We start from the raw sequence: 21,550 nt of genomic DNA, 5'->3' as shown, positions 1-21,550 counted from the left end.
TTCTCTTCCAAAACAGACTCTAGGATGTGAGGGCTATCTGGCTGGGACATCTGTCACCCCACTGATTGCCAGGGTTGATGCGATTAATCTGGCTGGCTAGGAGGGTGTCCCCTTCCTCCCTCACTGCTCCATGTGTGTCCCTCCTGAAGCTGCATGCTCGGTCAAAGAGGATGACCTTCCCTAATAGAGAAACGTTTTTTGGTCAAGGATATACAAGTAGCTGCGCTTCCCTGCTAGAACCTCCAAACAAGCTCTCAAGGTCCAAAAGAGACACTATAGGCAGTTTACAAAACAAACATTCAACACCAAAATGCTAAACATAAAACAACCGAGATTGAGGTGGGGTAGAAATTTTATTAAGAAACCTGGCAGAGGAAAGGACAGAGGTTGAGCATAAGATTAATTCTGAGTCTCCTCATAGCCAGGGCCAAAAAGAAAACACAAGAAAATGAAGCACCTTTCACCTAGAAGAATGAAGACCACCTAAACTGACAGCGTACCTGTCTCCTAGATCCAAGCCCAGAGGAATCTGTCCTAAAAGTCTTTCTTTAAGGGCCACTGTACAAGGGGATGATTTGAACCACAGCAACTTTACCCCTAAAAGTGCAGGTATGTTTGGCCTATGGGCCTGAGGGTCATCTGCACAAGATCAAAGTCTGGTTTTGTTTACTATACCTTTTCTTTCCACTCCCACCTACTTAGCTGGGGCAACTCAACCAGGTCTGAGCATCTGAAAAGGGCCATCTGTGAGATAAGTTCATCATCGCACTGCCCCAGACAACTCTAAACAGAGCTGCTACATCCTGGAGACCTCAGAAGCATGGTGCTCCCTCTGGAGTTATGAATAATTCAAGACCACAGCTACACAGAGCTGCAGTCTGTGAGGGATGACTGTGAAGTACAGTCCATATACACCCCCTCCTGCTGCCACCCTTTCTAGAACCAGAGGTAGGGGAAACTGGCTCGTCTCCTGCCCCCTGGCCATCCTGGAATAAGGTAGTTCCAGAAGCTTTGCAAATCCATCCTGGAATAAGGTAGTTCCTGGAGCTTCCTTCTAATGGCAAGGAAGTCATGGAGATAATAAAATCAAAGATGACCTTACCTGTGACAGTGTTCCCCATTCAGATCCTTCACTGTGACAGAGCATAACTGGGTAAATTTCTCCTTTCATTTGATCCACGACTTGTGGCCTTTTCTGTAACATAAGTGCCTCTGAGCATATTTCCCCTCTCCGCTGGAAAGTGTCAAATCACCCAGCACAATGGTATGAAGCTGGGATGTGGAGCCACACATGTATGACTCAAAATGCACACACATAACACACAGATTACAACAGTACTTACCTCCATGGGTTTACTGAGAATAATGAATGCAGAACCTCCTACACAATAAGCATCCAATATGTTATTAATTATGAAAATATAAAAAGAAAAATTTTGCATATATTTTTGAAGGTTCATGATTTCTAGGATATCCTAGGGTTAAGAATCCTTAGCCTGTTCTCCTGGTCAGGAAGACAACAGCTCTCACCAATATCCACATTTTCTCTCTGAACTCCATTAGCATTTACTGAGTACCTGCTGTGTATCGGCTGTTCTGACCCATATGAGCATCTTGGTGACCAGTTGTTAACACACCTGAGTGTAAGGATCATTCCCATTCCACTGATGAGGGGAGATAAGTTACCCAAGGCCTCATGGTGGAGGAGCTGCTGTTAAAACCGGTCCTCTTTTTATTTATTTTTTTGGTTAGACAAAATACCTTCATTTTATTTATTTTTATGTGGTGCTGAGAATCGAACCCAGGGCTTCGGTGCATGCTAGGCAAGCGCTCTACCGCTGAACCACAACCCCAGCCCTAACTCTGCCTCTTTGATGTGACTTAAGGAACATCACTTGACTCCTTGCCTTCCTCACCTGTAAAATAGGACAGTTCCAACTGCACAGGGTGTTTTGGGAGAGTGATGTGCAGTCAAGTATGGAGAGTACCTGGCGTGACGTCAGTACTCCAGGAGTGGTGGCAATTCTCATATCATTAAATCTTGATTTGCAACAAGGACACCAAGGCCCAAAGGAGTAAATGAAGAACAGCTTGCTCAGCCATCTTCATCTTATTCTTTTCAACCAATCTACGCTGCTTTGCAGGCTGCTTTGACAAACATTCCCTTCCAATTGGATACATGATGCCCAAGGAAAGGTTTTCATGGGGTGTTTAAATAGCTTGGGGAATGAAACGATCAGAGCAAATCAGTCATTCTGACACCTGAAAATGACTGCTAAGGTGAGGAAGTGGAGGAGCAGACAAGGGAGGGGCTGCTCAGGAAGCAGGATTTAGTATGCTGGTGAGGACTCTGCTTCTCAGTAACAAGATGCCTGAAGAATGGCGGTGCTTCTAGACCAGCTCCCTCTAGTTCTGGGAACAGCAGTAATTTCTTGGAAACTTCACTGGCGAAGGCAGCCTTCCAAAAGCATGAGAACTTCAGTTTGGACAAACCATTTAAGCTCACTTTTGTTGAGGAGTAAATGGATTTAAAGTAGGACACACAAAGAAGCAACTGAGGGTGTTGAAAGCAGCAGCCTTAAAGGTAGACAAAGAACTGGCTTAGGATTAGAAGCAGCGGCTTTCTAGGCTGTGGACAGCTGTCCATTCAATAATTACACAGCCTGGCAGGAAGCAGGTATTTTTCTGTGTATGTTCTGATCCAACTAACAATTTTTCCAACGTCTATATTATATGTCAGGCACCCAGCCAAAGCTTCTCCTTATAAACTTCATTTAATACCAGTGCCTCAGAAAATGCATTACTGGCCTTTTTCAGGTGAGGAAGCAGGAAAAGAGAGGAAACCAACATTGGGATCTGTTCCTGGTTTCCTGAACTTCAAGCACAGTGATATCTCTACTAGATCAAGCTGCCTAGTCTCAGGGATCAAGAAAAGGCCTAAGAGTTGAGAGGGTCTGCAGGTGCATCTTAGGACCACATACTTAGACATTCCTGCTACAAGGCTGCTAGTGACCATGAGAAAGTTTCCAGGCCAGGTACAGAATTCAACATCATTTTTCTAGCCCAGGTTCCCTTAGGGGAGGGGGGAAAAAAGCCACAACAGGGGATACAAATTTTTAACATACTTTATTGACTTAGGGTCAAACAAGGCAGCATTTGGTCAATTAAGAAAGGCACCTCATTGAAGATAATACATCACAGTGCTGTCGAGTGTCCCACTCACAGGATATGAGGATGGAAAGGGTAATCTTTGGATGATATAGCTTAGGACACTTGTTCATTTTATTATTTTTATTTACTTATTTTTCATGGTGCTGGGGACTAAACTCAGGGCCTTGTGCATGCCAGGCAAGCATTATACGACTGAGCTACATCCCCAGCCCTTGCTCATTTATTAAAAAGGGTCCTTTCACACACCACAGATGAAAGAAGGCATAAGATTGTGGCTCGTGCTGGGTGGTTGCTGAGACAGTGAGCTTAGCCATGAGAGTGGTGAATCAGGGGAAGGGAAAGAGACCCACCTCCCCTTTTTTCCCCAACACTAGAAAACTTGATTTGTGGAGCCCCACCTCCAACGATACACCCCTTATCTCTTTTAGGTGTGGAGATGATTTTTTTTTTTTTTTAAATTGATGCTGGGGATTGAACCAGGTCCTTGCACATGCTAGGCAAGTGCTCTATTGCTGAGGTACATCCCTAGCCTATAGAGATGATTTTTTGATCTTATGGTGTGGGGCACCAGCGTTAACAATCAAACATCCTCTCTTCTAAGCTACAGAACACACAGGACCACAGTTTGATTTCCTGCATTCTTGGCCTGGCACCCCATGAGGTTCTGAGATAAAAGCTGAGGTCTAAGAACACTGGCTTTAAAATATATTGTCACCAGTTCAGAGTAAATGAAAACCCGATTGCTTAGAAATAATACTGCATCACCCTATTTGTATCCACACCCTCAATCACAGTATTTTTTTTTAAATTAATTGTTTATATTTTTAAAACTCCCACCTACATGTAAAAAAACCCCCACTCACTACAACACTGCTGGTCTTCCAAATAGTCCTTCCCTCTCCATGCTTCCCCTGACACCCTTCCCCTCTGCCCAGCACCAAAGAGCAGGGATCACGCCGCGGGGTGATGAGTAGTGGTGCAGTCTCGCCTGGCCTTCTTTACTAGGCTGAAATAGAAAGGAAACAAGAGAGAACAAAATGGATTTTTAAAAACCAAGTAAATGTCAGAAAAGGTTGGCATGCACGCCCCAGCAACCAAATGCATTAAACACTGGACATTTCTCTGCCATGAAAGCTCTCATGCCCGCTGAGGTTAAGATTTTGTAATTAAATGAAGCGAAAATATAATCATAATCACCTCAGAAAGGTATATTATCTCCTGTGATCATTTAGTTTTCACCTGCAATTTAAATGTCACTTGCACACGTGTGTGCATGTGTGCACATGTAAATGTTGTGAACAAATGTCAAATATTTAAGAAAGGAACACACACATTCAGTTAGCAAACATTCAAGAACCCTGACTCTGAGACCAAGTGCCTGAAACTATCCTTGGTCAAAATGAGTCAATTCCAAGATTCATGAGTTCACCCTCATTCAGAGAAGGATGTCAGACTCTTGGCAGGCATAGCTGATAGTTTTAGTTTCATTCTTCTTTCTTGTCCATTCCCAGAAGCCATGTGCTTCCCAGAAACACCCAAAACCAGACTGGGTTTCCGTTAAGAGGGCAGAGTTAGATTAGAAGCAGGGGAGCAAAGGTAGGGCAGAGGCAGCACTCACTCACTTGGCTAGGTGAAGAGGAAAACAAGGTGGCCACACATCCATGCCCAGTTTCCACGTGGGCAGAGATCAAGCCCTCCAGGAGTCTCACAGACAGTAGGACAGCTCAGGTCAGATAGGGACTGGGCACTTTATAGTCCATTGCAGCAGATTATGCTGAGGCAGGCAGAATTGCTTACTGAATGTACCACTGACTTTCTAATGGTTTTTCCAGAGGCTGCAGGTTTTGTGGTCTCTTCACAGGAACCCATTAATTCATCTGTTTGGCACAATCAAACCAGAGACCAAAAGGCACAGCATGGACCCTAGGAAATGCTTAATAGCAGGGAAGCCAATGTTATAAACAAAAACTTTGTGACTGTCATAGGTGATCTTATTTTGGGGTGATTTTTTTTCTTGGGTTCCGTAGCTATTACCATCATGAAATAAAGGGCGAAAGACTGGATGGGAGGGAGAGGTTTGGGTTTAAAAAGGACACATTTGATTTGGGTTTTATATCCTAGAGAGGGACTGGGTTTGAATAAATTCTGACCAAAATGAATAAAAGAACAGATCATCCCCCAAATCACTATTTTGTTAATACTTGGAAACAAAGGCAAACATTAAAAACAAAGCAAAAAAACCTACCCTGGTCTCTCTTTGGGGAAGTAGATTTGGCTGCTCTCAGTTGTCCAGTCTGGATGTTCAGAAGACAATCTGAATTCCAAAGGACCTTTTACCTGGTTTAATTCTTTGAAACAATTCAGTTTTCAAACCCAAGTCCCAAAGGATCCATACCTTATAGCAGCACCATGATACAGATCACAAAAATATTTCAACCTGGCTTGGCTCTTTGTATAGTGATAACTTCTCCCAGTAAATTCTGGAATTTGCAATATAAGTGCCTTTTATTTTCCCAATTTGAGGGGAAATTAATAATCCCTATCCAGCTGCTGACTCTTGTAGCTTTTCATTGTAGACTGAAAAGTGGAATTCCCTGCCAACTCTCTACATCAGGAACTGTCTGACTTCATGTGACCTTGGACTTCTTATCAGCTGGGAAAAATACTATGAGGCTTTGGAACTGGGTACCTGGCAGATACCTGGTATGGTTTATTTTGGTTAAAAAATAAAATCAAGAGTATGGCTAAAGAAAGCTTGTCATCCCAGCAGCTCGGGAGACTGAGGCAGGAGGACTGTGAGTTCAAAGCCAGCCTCAGCAAAAGCAAGGTGCTAAGCAACTCATTAAAACCCTGTCTCTAAATAAAATACAAAATAGGGCTGGAAATGTGGCTCAGTGGTCAAGTGCCCCTGAATTCAATCCCCAGTACCTCACCACTGCCAAAAAAACAAAACAAAACAAAACAAAAAAAAACCTACAAGAGTATGGCTAAAGAAATAAATAGTTGGTAAAGCAACTGAGACCCAAACATAGAAAGTAGGAGTGACCACATACTGATAACACACACAGACACACAGATGAGATGAGAGTTGCCTACACACCAGGTACATCAAGCAAGTGCTTTTTAATCAGTAAATCAAGAGAGATTCTTCTAGCCTGAGGAAGGACGCTTCCCTTTGCCTGCCCTGCCATTCCTACCCACGCCCTTAACAGGGATAGGAAGAAGAAATTCCTTTCTGAACCCAACATTAGATAAACATAACCAAGTCTTTACATGTGGCTTTGGAGAAAGCTGCTAGGATGCTTGCAAATACGACATCAGGGGTCTGGGATGCATTGATGGCAGAGTGGATCCCCCGCTTCCTGTAGTACTCCACAAGTGGGGTGGTCTGGGAGTGGTAGGCTTCCAGGCGTATTTTCAAGGCCTTCTCATTATCATCTGATCGGCGGATCAAGGGTTCCCCAGTGATCTGAGAATAAGAAGGGGAATGAAAGGATGGGACTATTTGCAAGGTTTCTTTATCCATGTCAGATGTGAGATGAGACTATTCTGTCTAGGATGTTGTCTGATCCCATAGTTCATCAGAAACAAAGACAGATAATCTAGACCCTCTCTGGTAAAGAATTTTCCCACTCCCAGTAGCAGACTAGCAGGTCCAGAGAAGTCAGAGAACCCGTCAGAAACATGAGAAAAGGCCCTCAAGAGAGGACCTTTTTCTCACAGGTCTGTGCTTAGGCTATTCATTTTTCAAGATGAACACTTCTAGGGTGAGAAGCAAGAAAGATAGAGGCCCCCGAGACAAGAAGAATACATTGAAATTAGGGATGCATTAGTAATTATAATCCTAGTTGTTTTAGTACTTAGCATAAGTACCAGAGTATCACCCATCAACATTCTAATAGTGTAAAGTGAAGTGAGAAAGAACTCTGAATGGTAGAATTACCAGTTTTTCAAAATGTGCCTAAATTATGATGGCTTTGGAATTTGTATTTATAGAACTTGGATGACCTGATGAATTTATCTCATGTGACAAAGATAAACCCAGGAAATTGTCACTGTTGCCTGCATGCAACAGATCACATGCACTCCTTATTGCAAACGGTCTAGTGACCATGTATGACCATGTATGAAACTCCAGGGTACAGCAGAGCAGTCACTAGGATATTGTGAAGCAGAACTGATCAGTATACTTCTCTTCAGTATTACCCCTCCACCCCCTAGTTCTGGGCTTCTCTGAAACCTTTTTCTGATTAGCGGACCACTTATGGTCATATCATATCAGAACAGGGTTACTTGGGACAGAAGATATTATAAGGCACTGGGAAACAGCTGGCACTAGCAGCTGCTTTGAGGTCAAGCAACACCCAGAGAGACACTATACAGATTTGTTACAAGCCATCTGATTTATTAACAGTGCTATTTTTCATGGTTAAGTTAGTAATATTGATAAAATGGAAGATGGAAAGAACAAAGGGGAGAGAGAGAGAGAGAGACAGAGAGAGAAAGAGAGAGAGAGAGAGAGACAGACACACACACACACACACACACACACAGAGGGAGCAAAAAATGAAGGGAGAAAGAAGAAAGAACATTTCCTGTCCCGAGTTTACGTACATCATCTTTCATGGGTTGCTTTGGGGGATTGAACTCCTCATGGTAGGACCGGCCACTTCTGGGGTGAATCAGCCTGAAAGACAGCAAATGTACATGAATCGGGTTGCCAGAAAGTAGCCTCTGCACCCCAAAAGTCTCCTGAGTGAGCAAGAAAGACAAAAAAGCTGGATGTAAAGCCTTTAACCCAACAGAAAACCCAGTTAAAGGTAACTATTGATTTGGAAAATAACGACTTATGCAAAGGCAGAGTGGGTGTATTTTCTATTTTGACCAAACACAATGAGTGTTTAAAGAGGCAAGCTGCTAACATAACTACTTAATTCAGGACTTGAAAGAAGGAGTTCTGGTGTTGATCTCACATAGTCATCTATTCTATTCACTAGTTCATTCAATGAACATTAATAGTGCCTCGTCCAATTCAGGCCTTAAGTTGAAGCCTCAGACTAGTTGGAAGCAATGAGTTGAGATTTCTGTTCATAAGCAGTGCTTAGTCAGGGAAAGGACTGTGGAACATATAACTCACGATCCTCCTGCCTCAACAGGAGGAACAGCCACTACACCTGGATTAATGCCATTTTCCAAACCAGTTTGGTTACAAAACCAAACAGCTGCTAACAGGAAAAAAAAAAAAAAAAAGAATTCCATGAACAAGAACAAATATTTCCTCTATTTTCTAAATTTTGTGTAGATGGTCATATTATTTTTTATAATTAATAAAAAGCCCACAGCAATAAATGAAACTCCACTGAAATCAGATTTAGAAAGAACTAAAATAGAGATACACCTGTAAGGAATTTCTTAAGCACCTACTATAAGCAAAGCTCTGAACTATGTACTTTGTTATCTAACATGCATCTGAATAGGATCTGAAGCAAGTACTATCAACCCTATACCACAGAAAAGGTAACAGCCTTAGAGAGAGGTTAAAAAAAGTGCCTAGGGTAAAAGATAAAAAGATAGGACTGAGATGCTGACTTTAAATCCCTTGCTCTTTTTCTATATTGTCAACTCATGTCACCACTTCAGTGGATGTGACCAAGTAAGATCAATCCTTGTTGAAATGGCACTAAGCTTCATGGGTGGGATTAGGTAAGAGCAATTCTCATAGTGTGACAGATTTGAGGAAACATGAAAAGAAGGGACCTTTAAGGGACAAATACCTTCCAGTGATTCTCCGGATTAGCAGGGAGTCTGGAATGCGGAATTCAATCACAGAATCAAGCTTCTCTTTCCTCTTCTCCATGAGGTCATCAAGCTGTAAAAGAGTGTGACCCACCTAAGTTATCAGAGCTTGGTCAGACCCATCTCCTTCAACGGGATTAAGAGATAAAGGGCCAGAGTTTGCTCTGAGGAAATGGTAACAGAAATAATAAACAACTCACCATTTCTGCCTGTCTCACAGTCCGAGGGAAGCCGTCCAGAAGAAAGCCATTTTTGCATGACGGGGTCTCCAAATTCTTCTCAATAAGCTCCACTACCATTTCATCACTCACCTGGAAGTAAAGAACAAAACAGCCTTGGGTTTAAATTTGTTAACTAGGTGACATTAGTCTAACTCTAGGGTCAAAAGTTTTTATTTGTTTCACTTAATTACTAAATGGCAAGTCCTCTTGACCCCAAAGAAGCAAAAATGAGAGCAAGTGGCTCCATTTGCAAGACCTGGTTTTGTCATTGTTCCTGTACTTGCCATACATATTCTTTTCCCTTGAAATTCTCTTGTGTTCCAAAAATCTGGGTGAGGGAAGGGGATTTTACAGTCTGTCAGATCACCAGAACTCCATGTGGTAGGTCCTGAAGGCCTCTCTTGCTACTAGAGTCAAGAGTCCTAACCATCAGATAACAGCTTATCAACAACCAGCTGACTTCAAGGCACAAGTGAGGGTCCATGGCTAAGATATCATCCAAGAAAACCAGGATAGAAAAGGGATTGATTAGAATGCAGGCAGACACCAACTATTCCTGATTCACAATTTTGATTGGGCTAAAAGTATAATGACTGAGATATATGCTTGGTCACACATCTGGGCAATCCTGAATTTATAAGACAACAGAGAACTTCACTGAATTGGTAAGACTGGATTAGAAATATGGAACTGAAGGACCTGTACATTTCTGAACCTCTCTGAAACCCCAATAAGGACCCCTCTCAACTTTCAAAATCTGGTTCTTCTGCTAAGCCTTTATAGAAACAAAAGTTCCTACTGTGTGTTGCAGTGAAGGTTGCCCATTATGGTAGCTAATGGTCTTATGTCAGGACTCGCTAGGAACTCGGGGACAAAGTATCAGCTCTATGACTAAGAGAAGGTTGGAGAGAAGCAATCCTACGGTCACATCCCAATTTTCTCAGTACAGAATTTTCTGCCAAGACCTAATGTTCAAAATAAAATATCTAGCTGCTGACTTGACTGAAAGCCTCATTAACATAAATGAAAAGCTAGAAAAGAAATGGTTAGGTGGGCAGACATACTATGGGGTAACTCCAAGCCTAAAAGGAAGTTGGAGGTGAAAGCAAAACTCAGTACCTTCCCCAGCCAACATAATCAGACACAAAAATACCAGAGAACCAAGCACAAAATGACTTCCGAAGGTGATTTCTAGAGGTCAAGTTCTAGAATAACTCAGTTATAATTAAGCTCTGGCATTAATTAGAGATTTAGTATCTAATACATTGTATTTGTCCAATCAGGCCAACTGGTCTAAACTCAAGAGAAAATTCCATTATATTCCCCAAGTAGAATTATTTTTGTTCCAATTGCTAACTCCCTTGTTAGAGACAGAGAACACGCCATGCAAGAGGTTAAAAAATATATCTGTGACTTTCTGAGTCTTCTTTTGAATACCCCTGAGTTCTGGCTTAGGGATGGCAGTTTCAGTCTTGGCCCTAAAATTTTAATATATTACAATAAAGCATTAGGCATAAAGGAACCTCAAGAATACTGTGAATAAGGGATGTAGCTCATTTGGCAAAGCATTTGCCTACCGTGGGCAAAGCCCTGGGTTCAATCCTCAGCATCACCAAAAAAAATAAATAAATAAAAAAACAAAGAACATTGTAAATAAATTCAGAGTCACAAATTCAGAACATACCAAGTAATTTGCTATTCTAAAAATTTATATAATATAATATAATATAGTACAGGGCTGCCCTAAAGAACTTTCAGTGATGATGGAAATGTTCTATATCTTTGTTGCCTGGTGAATACCCAAAACATAGCTAGCACAGTTGAATTTCATTTATTTATTTATTGACTGATTGATTGATTGTGGTGCTGGAGTTTGAACCCAGGCCTTTGGGCATGCAAGGCAAGTATTCTACCAACTGAGCTACATCCCCAGGCCACACACAACTGAATTTTAAATTCATATAAAGAGCCACATGTGTTTGGTGGCTATTATATTTGGATAGTGTGGATCTAGACTCAGGAATATCAACTCACTAATGCGACCAAACCTACCAGTTTCCCAGCATCCATAGTTGCTTTCAACTTTTTTCCCAGTTCTGAGCCAGAAGCTACCATGGCCCTCAGCATATCTCCAGTGGCCAAATGGCAGACACAGAAGTTTTCTGCCAATTTGGGGGCCTGTGGAAGAAAGACAAAAAACAAGATACAGTTAACCCTGCAGGCCTGGTATCAGACTGCCTGGGCATAAACCTGATCCTACCACTTATTGGCTGTGTAAATTCAGTCAAGTTCCTGCTTTCTTACTTATAAAGAGATAAAAGCACCATATATCATATTCTAATGTAAATTATAGGATTATGATAACAATTATACATGACAAACATGTAAACTACTATTATCACTACTTTCACTATTACAAATGGGAAGAACAAAATTATTAATACTTCACATACCTGCTGTGAAGCTTAAATAAGATCATGCATATAAAGCATGTGGCATAGTACTGGGCACATAATGTGCTGAGTATCTGCCCAAGAATGAACGTGTTATTGTCATGTACTGTAACAACTGGGCCTGGAAGCTAAGGGCAGGGTGAAGAACACATTTGCTTCCCAGCACGGGTTCCTCCCCTCCTGTCATGAGGTAGCTGCATCACCTTGGTCAAATCACTTAACTTCTCATAGACTTGGCTTCCTTATCTGTTTAACATGAAGGCAAAAAAGAAAAGAAAGAAAAAAGCTCCATGTCAGAAGGTATCTGTGAGGCTTATATTATAGAAGCAGAGCATATGGCAAACAGCACCCACATGGTAGCTCTGGATGCAGTATAGCCTTGTGGTTAAAAGCATGGGCTTGAAAGTCAATCTGCCTGGGTTTTAGACTCCAGGTCCACCAATCACTACATTCATGTGACTTGAGAAGTTACTTCACCTTTCTAGGTTTCAAATTTCCTCTAAGTAAAATGGATGGTAATATTACTTATCACTGAGTTGATGAGAAGATTCTGTAGAATTCTGTATATGCAGGCCTGGCACATAGTAAGTCCTCAGTGAGCATAACCCCTGCCTTAGATCTATATTCACTCTTAGACTCTGTCTTCAAAGATTTAATAGTTTGGTGGACTATAAATTGGAACAGAATTAGAACATGAAAAGATCTCAGACAGGGGGCATTTTTCCACTAAGCTCTTTGTAGTGGCAAAAAAGAATTCAGAATTCACACAGAACTGAATTGGATCAAAGAACTTAATACTTAGCTTTCTGGTTCAGTTGTTTTAGGAAGTTAAATAGTTTGGAAACTTGTTCAAAACCAGTTTGTTCTCTGAGCTTTCTTAGGTGCATACAACCAAAGTAAACGGGGCTAAATGCAGGAAATTCTGGTTTTTGATTCATGGACTGATTCAATTGGAGCAAAGAAATTACTTTATAACGAAATGGAACCCATATGAGAAAGCATTAAAAACTTTGAACTTTGGGAAAATAGTGAAAGTGAGAACCGGCTGGCAGTGGAAAACCAAGTTGGCACTATGGTCATACATTCAATCTCTCCTTGGTTGTTGAAATTAACTTGGGTGAATCATTTGGAGGTCAGGATTGCTCATGGGAAAAAGGTAACCAAAACACTACAGAGAAAAGCTGTTAGCACAGAACCTAATTGTTCTATCATCCTTCCCAAACTGCGAGGCTCTTCTACACTGTTCTAGGTAATTGGATTCTACAGCTGCATGAAGAACACACACTAATAGGAAGATGAGGCATGGTGAAAGACTACTTCTTGTTGGCTGCATGGGAGTTCATGCAAAGAACGTGGATGGGCTTGAAGCCTAATGAAGTAACTATTGTAGTCCCATCATACTTCAAATTTATGCTTTAGAGTAGTTTTTCAGACTACAAACTGCCTGGAGGGGTACTATTTACATGCAGATTATGATTCCAAAAGTCCAGCGCTGAGCAAGTGCTTAATTTTAAACCAGCTTCTAGGCCTGGATGGGCAGCTGGCCACTGGGCCACACTGTGAAGAGGAGGAGCCTAGAGTTCACACAATCACACTCTGCAGTTGGCCAGACTATTTCTGAACCCAAGTACCATACTCATTACCTCTTTGAGGATCTTGTGGGTAGTGGAGAACTTTTTTGCGAGGAGTGGATGGGAATGGCTAAAACTACTAGAGGCAGCGTGCTGGGGCGTAGTAGTTCTCAAACATCAGTATAGAAGGATCCTGACTTCTCCCAGTTCAACTTAGGATATTTTGGTTTTATCATAGTTTTCTTTTTGATACTGGAGATTGAGCCTGGGGCACTTTTCCACTAAGCTACATCCCAGTCCTTTTTATTTTGAGCTAAGTTTCCTCAGCTGGCCTTGAACTTGTAATCTTCCTGCCTCAGTCTACCAAGAGACTGGGATTACAGTAGTATGCTACAATGCCTGGCTTTTACATGGTTTTAAAGAGATATACATTCAGTTGAAGCTTTGAACTTTCATAGGCTAGCAAAACGTGGAATGACACTCTTCTGTGATGTTGGGCAAAGGCAATAGCCACTGGTTTCAGACTCTAGTTCCCAGTTGGTCATAAGATCATGAGTGGAAACAGCTGATAATGTACAATATACTGTGTTGCTAAGCTATGTTTGGTAGATTATATGTACTAAATGCATTTTTAACATACAATGGATCTTATCTGGAAGTAACCCTATCCTAAGTAGGGCACTATATCATTGCAATCACGTGAGGCACTTGCTTAAAGTATAAATGCTAGATCCACCCTTACAGTTACGATTGAGGGGTTCTCATGTAGAGCCTTGGGATTCTGATGCACACACAGTTTGTGACACTCTGGGGTAGTGGCAAGAGACTGAGTTTTGTATTGGTACAAATCTGGATTGGAAACCAGGTTCTATAATTCACTCAAAACTACCATGGGGATTTAATGAGAGTATGTGTGCAAAATCATTCAGCATAGCTGGGCAAGGTGGTGCACATCTGTAATCCCAGTGACTTGGGAGACTCAGGCAGGAAGACAGGTTCAAGGGCAGCCTCAGCAACTTAGCAAGGCCCTAAGCAACTTAGTGGAATCGTGTCTCAAAATAAAAAAGTAAAAAGGACTGGGGAGGTAGCTTGGTGCTAAAACACCCCTGGGTTCAATCTCCAGTACAAAACAAAAGAATCATATCCTGCAATACTGCTGGATATACCACCCTCTCCCTACCACACAAACACACACATTTAGAAGCTTCCTATATCTCAGTGCTAAGACATTAGTACTGAGACAAATATCTTAGTCTGACACTCAATGCCCTCCACAATCAATCCTACATTTGGCAAGCTCTTCAAACTTCCTTCTGAAAGTATTCTACATGTATGTCCTGCCTGGCACCACTCAGGCAAGTCGCTGTTATGTATGGTTCCCACACATAAAATAGGCTCTTCTCTACAAAGGAATGCCCTCTTCCTTTCCTCTACTGGTCTCAGTCATATCCTTCTCTATAGTAAAATTTTGCATCCATTTCTCCCAACCAAAAACCTTACCAATGACTTCTTCCTCTGAAGAAAATGCCAAGCAATTTTCCAAGCATTAATTTACAATATTTAGTATGCATAATACATACCCAAGAGGTATGAGCTATTTCTATCTGCTCTCTACAGAAGAAATTCAGAGGCTAGTTGTCTAGGATCACAAAACTAGTAAAAGCAGAGCTGGCAGCTGGCCCCATGACTGTAAAGGCCTAGCTCTTATCCACGACATTAAATGGCCTTAAAACAACCGAGTGTTAGTGTAGCACAGCTGTCCATATGAGAGGGGCGTGTGTGTGTGCAACCATAAGATTTCACAGTGCTGGCAATGTTCTGTCTTGATAATGGGTATAAGTTATACAAAACTGTGTTAACACTGTAAAATTCATCATTTTAAAAAGTATTTGCATCTTTCCCTATGTATATTATACTTTCATGTAAAAGTTTTTTTTTTTTTAATTATAGAAACTGTGTTTAGATTTCAGCTCTGCCTCTTAACTTACTGGGGCTATCATCACCAACCTCACTGGTTGGGTAGGATGATATACAGGAGGCCTGTGACAAATTACAGTTCTTGTTCTATTCCTGAACTAACTTGGCATTTGTCAGTGTTACTTATCTGATGCTTCCCACAGGGCAACTTTTACTAGAACGTATTTTTAAAATTCTATTTACTTATTTTTTTTTCTTTTATTTGGACATTATAGTTGTGTTCATTTTGACATAATACATGCATGGAATTTAATTTACTCCATTTCAGTCCCTGATGACCTTCCCTCCTCTCCCCTCCCCACTATTCTCCTTCTACTCTTATTGTTCTACCTTCCCCTCATTTATACATTTTATTTTATTTTTATTTAAAAAATTTTTTTGTAGTTGTAGATGGACAGAATGCCTATATTTGTTTATTTTTATGTGGTGCTGAGGATTGAACCCAGTGCCTCACTCATGCTAGACAGGCGGTCTGCCGTTGAGCTACAGCCCCAGCCCTCATTTATATATTTTAAATTGGTGCTTTATAGATAACTAGTGTGTGTACTTCTTGTATGCATATCCAAAATGATGACTGATGAAGAATCAGGCAGACATGAGTTCAAATCCTGCCTTTGCTACTTACTGTGTTTGTATCCTGCAGCAAGATATAGCCTTAGGGCCTCAATTTCTGTAAAAAGGTATGAATAACAACAGAACATATCTTCTAGGGTTATAAAAATTAAATCAGATGAAGCATGCAAAATCTTTAGCTTGGGGTCTGTCACATAACTGAGTAAAGGGTTACAACTATGCTGTAATTATTACATTCTACTGAGTCACACAGCATAGGAGAAAACTTGGGGAAGCAGACAGCAGGAGACAGAGCTCTGGAATCATTCAGGCATAATCTCTACCAATTACTTGCTCCAGAGCCAAGAGAACAAGTCATTGGACTCTATTTCTCCAACTGTAACAGAGGGGATGTGAGTGTGGGTCTTAGAGTTGCTGTGAATTTAAATTCACTAGAGTAATTGTATAAACCTGAACTGGGAGATGGCAAGTGATTGCCTAAGTGTACTTGGCCTCAAATAACTGGCAAAAGCTGGACACATTGGAAAAACAAGGAAGGACTGGCAGAGGAAAAGAAAAGAAACACACTTGTTTTTGGCCACACTGGAGGAACATCCAACTCTAGAAGGGAGACAGAAATAAAGTTATTTAAATAAAATAACAAACCTAAGTATTCTAGATGTTTTAAAACCTTTCACTGACACAAAAACAGTTTTTAAATGGTTAACCATTTTAAATTGAGGAATTAAAAAAAAGATTTAAGTCATGCCAACATAAAATACCTAAAATAATAGATATAGCAGGAAGTAGTAATAGGAAGAAAACTTCTGAGAAGGCACTGGGCACTAATTCCAGGTTAGGATAAATTTTACACTAAAGGTGGCAAATATTTATCAATGGGGGCCAGTCAGGCAATGTAAATGAGTGAAATGATTCTAATGTAAGCAATAGGCAGCAAAGGGGGACTGTGCAGGGGACAGGAGAGTACACTGACCATCAAAAGTAACAATATTACTCAGTTGCAACAGACTACTGCTGTGCTGGAATGGAGGCCCATGGCTGCCAGACATTCTAATATTTTTTTTTTTAATTTTTAAAAATGTTTTTAGTTGTTGATGGACCTTTATTTTATTCATATGGGTTGCTGAGAATCGAACCCAGTGCCTCACATGTGCCAGGCAAGCACTCTACCATTGAGCTACAGCTGCAGCGCCCCCCTTTTAAAAATAACTTTATTTATTATTATTATTATTTAAATATCTTTATTTTTTTAAATTTTTATGTGGTGCTGAGACTCGAACCCAGTGCCTCACGCATGCCAGGCGAGCGCGCTACCACTTGAGCCACATCCCCAGCCCTTATTATTTTTAATGTAGTGTTGAGGCTCAAATCTAGTACTTCAAACATGTGAGGCAAGCACTGTACCACTGAGCCACAACCCCAGCTCTCTAATTTTTTAAGATAAACTGGAGCTCTGAGTTTAAAGAGAAGTTGAATTTAAAGAGAAATTTCCCAACTGAAATATTCCATAGTACGTATTATTTTGAAAGCTGACAATTAAAGAGAACAAAGTAAGCATTATCTTACTTTTTCAATATGAACCATATTAATGGGTACAAATAAAGTAGGCAGAGATAGTTCAGCTAAGAAATGAAAAAGGAGTGATATAATTAGAACATCATCACTTTGCTACCCATAAGGAATTAATGGACCTAGGCACTGAACAGCTATGGATGTGAATACCCCAGAGTCACAAAAGTATCAAGTAGGTGCCTGCTAATGGAGAGCAGAGCATCACCTGTAGTAGCTGGGCCAATAAATTGATCCTAAATCTGATTAAGTATATGGGTTAAACTAAACATTTATAAGAAATAGGACAGAAGAAAATGTTAAATACACCATAGGAACACAATCAAAAATTTCAAAAATGAGCAATAATACTCCCAGGACAAACTAGTTTTCCGTTCAAAAATGTAGGATTTAAAAAAAAATAAAGAGCAAAAAATTAAAAGAGACTATCATATTTGTGAGACAGATGGAAATTTGAACATTAACTACTATTAAAATTGTTAATTTTTAGGGGATATTGTATTCATATTTTTTCAAAAAAGAATTGATCTTTTAGCGATGTACGTTGAAATATTTACAAATGATAAATTATGATACCTGGGAGATGCTTTGTGAAGGGAGAGTGGATGGGGAAGCAATGACCACCAGCTAATGGTTATGAGGATCCATTACACCATCCTGTCTTGTTTGACGTATTCAAAACTCAACATAATAAAAAAGTATGGGTGTGGAGTATGTCTGCAGGTGAAATGTTGTTACAGACTGCCACTTGCTACCTTCCTTTGGTTTATAACCTTTTTAAATTTCCCAGTACTGGGCGTTGAACCCAGGGTGCTTTACCATTGAGCTATATCCCCAGCCCTTTTTATTTTTTAACAGGGTCTCATTTAGTTGCCCAGGCTGGCCCTGAACTTGCAAATCTCCTAGCTCAGCCTCCTGAGTAAACTGGGATTACAGGTGTGTGTCACCACACCCTGCTTAACTCTTTTTGAATTCCATGAAACTACAACCACCAGTAATCCTATGGTTCCCACAATGCAAAAGAAGCTGTACAGAGATTGTGACTTGTGTAAATCTTACTCCTTCCTCAAGTCCCAGCTCTAATATTCTCCACAAAGCCTTCTCTTCTACCATTCATCAACTACCATGGTCAACTTCTGCCATTCATCACCTACATTAATCAACTGTATTGTTTTCCTCAAATGTCCTGAATTAGTCATCTTTTACACTGAAATACATTAGAGTCAGGGGGAGAGGAGATATGTTACTGAGATAAGGGAGTCAATATTCATGCAACACCTACAGTGTGCTAGGCTGTCCACTAGCTACATCTGGACACATTATAAATATATGAAGCATAATTGTTCAGCATCCTGGTGAATTTTTCATTTTTCAGGTGAGAAAACTAAGACTCTGAAGTTACACAGCTTGCTAGACTATAAAGCTCTTGTCTCAGCACTAGGATGGTTGTGCACTTCACAACTATTGAACCTACCAATTTCAATGTAAGTTAAGGAAAAGAGCCAAAGATGCATTTAAGCTACTGTTTATACTGAGTCACTCACACCAAAAATCTGCAAAGTCTAAGATTAAACATCTCTAGGCTACAGGTTACCTAATAATTGAGGTGGTAACAGGAAGGAGATGTCAACATCGTTGAGTACAAGGGGATTAGGTACTGGGTGGGGCCCCAAGAAGAATTAGCTCAGTTTATGGTGAGAAAAGGGAAAGTGGTCTTGGTCCGTCCTGACCCAGGTGGAAAGCAAAGTTACAGGAATGTATTGAGCCTTCTAGACCTCCCTTTTCCTCATCACCCATTAATCTGTGTCGTTCATCCATTTTCAGTAATCCTAATAAATGTCAAGTAATGTGCCGAGTGCCACAGGGGTCCCAAGAATGAGTGACATAGTCTGTTTGCCAAGTTTTTGTTTTGTTTTTTGGTAAAGTGTCCCTGGTTGTTTTCAAACTAATGGCCAAAATGATCCTCTTGCCTGAGCTTCCCAAGTAGCTGGGACTATAGGCATGGCCACCAGGCCAGGCTTGCCAAAACTTTTAAACTTGGTCTGTGCTATGAAGAGTGGGCATAAAACAGTCCCCCTTCACCTAGAAGCCCAGACTTTCAGAAATTCCCTCTTTAGTGCCTAATGATGGGCTGAAATCCAAGGCCCAGGGTCTGTGCTGTGGGGCAATGCTAAACCCTGGGCAGGAAGGGGACATCAATAATCAACTTACGGGCTTCCAAAACTTAAATGAGATCATAAATCCCAACTCTGATCAATCGCCCCTTTATTTCCCAGATCTAGAGGGGGCTCAGATGCCAAGTGAGGCCCTGTAGTCTGCTAGGCCAAAAAGCCAACTTCAGACTCCAATCCTTTGGAGGCCCAAGTTTCCATAAAACCAATTTCACTAACTTGGGAAAGTCATTTGACTTTTCTGGGCCTGTTTTCCTATCTGTTGATTCATGAAGCTAAATTTTTAAGTTCTCTCTCATCTAAAATCATTTAAGTTATCCTGAGCTGCTCAGCCTTCAGCTGTTCGGTGTTCACCCCCTCCTCCAACTCGTGGCTCACACCTATCATACCTCATTCTCTTAGCTGCACTCCTAATCACACACCAGCTCCCATTCTGCCTCACGTGTTGGAGATGCTCCTCTACCAGCAGTCGTTAATCATTATCAAAAAAGTTCTCCTACCCGTAGTGCCTGGAACGTGACCCTAACTGGACAATTCACTTCCAACTCGCAAGGAATCTTGTCTCCGTTGAGTCTATAATTCAGAGTCCCTGGCTCACCCCAACCCTCAAAGCTAACCCACAAGGCATCCAACTACCCCGAGATCCTTTCCCCCCACACGACACGCCAATTCTGGATCCTTCAAGCACGCTAACCCTAATCCAAACTCCTCAATCTCCTATGTGGACCCTCCCCCTAAACACGCCACCAAAACCGGAGATCCTGGCCAGGGTCCCCCCAGGCCTCAGCCCACCGCCGGCCGCTGGGCGAGAAAAGGGCTTCCGGGTCTCCGGCCGCCCTGACCTTGGAGTTTGGCGGGCTCCGTTGCCCAGCCAGGTCCGGACGCTCACCTGCGTACCCTTGCCAGCCCCAGGTGGCCCCAGCAGCACAGCCCGGATGCCTTTAGGACACTCGGGTTCGGCTGCCGGCGCGTTGGGAGCCATGTCCGCCAAAGCCTCTCGCAGCCACCAGCCCGCACACCTCACAGGTCCAGAACTACCAGGCCAGTGAGCCACGCACGCCACGCACGCCCCGCTCGCGCTCACACTGGCCGGTCGCCACGTCCGTCAGACCTCTCTAGCCCGCCCCTGAGGACGACTGACCCTTCAGTTTACCAATCGTGTGGCGACACTAATAACTGCTGCTTCTTATTGGGCATAATCGCTGGGGGAGTTGGGAAGAGGCGGGCCATCTTGTACTAAGTTGGGCGGGGCGCTCGTGGCGCTCGAGGCTGGTGTACGGAGTGGGCGGGAAAACGTGAAAGAAGACCAGAGCCGAGGCTAGGGGTTCTAGTTCGGTATTTGACAGTTAATGACATCCGCAACTCCATTTTAGTCCTATGAACTTGCCAGTGGGTGTATAAATGGGTAAAATCATTCTTAGAAAGTAAATCGACAGTATGCATCACGCACTCTTTGGTCCGGCAATTCCACTTCCAGGAATTAAAAGGATAGTATCAAGGATATGGGTAAAGATTTGTGTAACAGATGCTGCCTCACTTAACAATAGCCCAAATAAATAAATAAATAAATAAATAAATAAGGCAGAAATTCAAATGTCCAACAATTCGAGATTAGTTAAATAAATTGCAACAAATTTGTGTACTGGAATCTCTCCCATCGTATTTAATTACATGGGGAAAATAAACGTTCACCCAAATGATACAAAATTGCGATTACAGTAATCCCAATTTTATTTAACAGTTGCAAGGGGGGACCTCCAGTGTCATTTAGAGGAGCGTCTCCCTTTCTTTGCGCATTATTGTATTTCCCAAAAATTCTATAATGAATTTTATTTAAACAGGTATTAATTTTATAAGAAAAAAACTTTTAAGTCAGGAAAAAGATAAGTTTCCTTTTTTTGTTGTTTGTTTTTTCAAGAGAGACAACCCTCTCTTGGACAGAAATGATTTCTACAGTTTTTTGGTGTGTGAAAGTTTGATCCAGCCCCAAGGGCCCTTGAGATCTTTATTGACAGTGTGATTAGGAAACTATTATGTTCCACCACGGA

At 41.5% G+C, this 21,550-nt stretch overlaps 1 protein-coding gene across 3 annotated transcripts; it reads right to left on the bottom strand.

Annotated features, from left to right (window-relative positions):
* Positions 1-3,107: 3,107 nt before the first annotated feature.
* On the bottom strand, positions 3,108-20,560 carry Ak2 (adenylate kinase 2). 3 transcript variants are annotated; one of them, XM_015485306.2, is made up of 7 exons: positions 20,392-20,556; positions 11,241-11,366; positions 9,168-9,278; positions 8,946-9,040; positions 7,786-7,858; positions 6,445-6,640; positions 3,108-4,177 (listed from the first exon to the last, which is right to left on the bottom strand). In XM_015485306.2, exons 1-7 carry the CDS (start codon positions 20,482-20,484, stop codon positions 4,173-4,175), a joined length of 699 nt encoding a protein of 232 aa, XP_015340792.1. In that variant the 5' UTR covers positions 20,485-20,556; the 3' UTR covers positions 3,108-4,172. The 3 variants fall into 3 exon arrangements, with proteins under 3 accessions (XP_015340792.1, XP_048671767.1, XP_015340791.1); XM_048815810.1 differs by lacking the exon at positions 6,445-6,640 and having other exon boundaries at positions 20,392-20,560; XM_015485305.2 differs by lacking the exon at positions 3,108-4,177 and having other exon boundaries at positions 6,276-6,640; positions 20,392-20,557.
* Between the last annotated feature and the right edge of the window lie 990 nt (positions 20,561-21,550).

The sequence above is a fragment of the Marmota marmota genome, unplaced genomic scaffold (genome assembly GCF_001458135.2).
Source record: "Marmota marmota marmota unplaced genomic scaffold, marMar, whole genome shotgun sequence".
In the NCBI taxonomy this organism is placed as follows: Eukaryota; Metazoa; Chordata; class Mammalia; order Rodentia; family Sciuridae; genus Marmota; species Marmota marmota.
Note: the sequence above shows the minus strand (reverse complement) of the source record. Positions and strands in the feature narration are given on the sequence as shown.

Excerpts from the sequence above, each read along its gene's own strand:
- Ak2 (XM_015485305.2), bottom strand. The coding sequence starts at position 20,484 with ATGGCTCCCAACGCGCCGGCAGCCGAACCCGAGTGTCCTAAAGGCATC. Across the intron at positions 9,041-9,167 it reads CTGTGAGACAGGCAGAAATG|CTTGATGACCTCATGGAGAA; the intron begins GTGAGTTGTTTA and ends ACTCTTTTACAG. Across the intron at positions 6,641-7,785 it reads AGCAACCCATGAAAGATGAT|ATCACTGGGGAACCCTTGAT; the intron begins GTACGTAAACTC and ends TCTTATTCTCAG.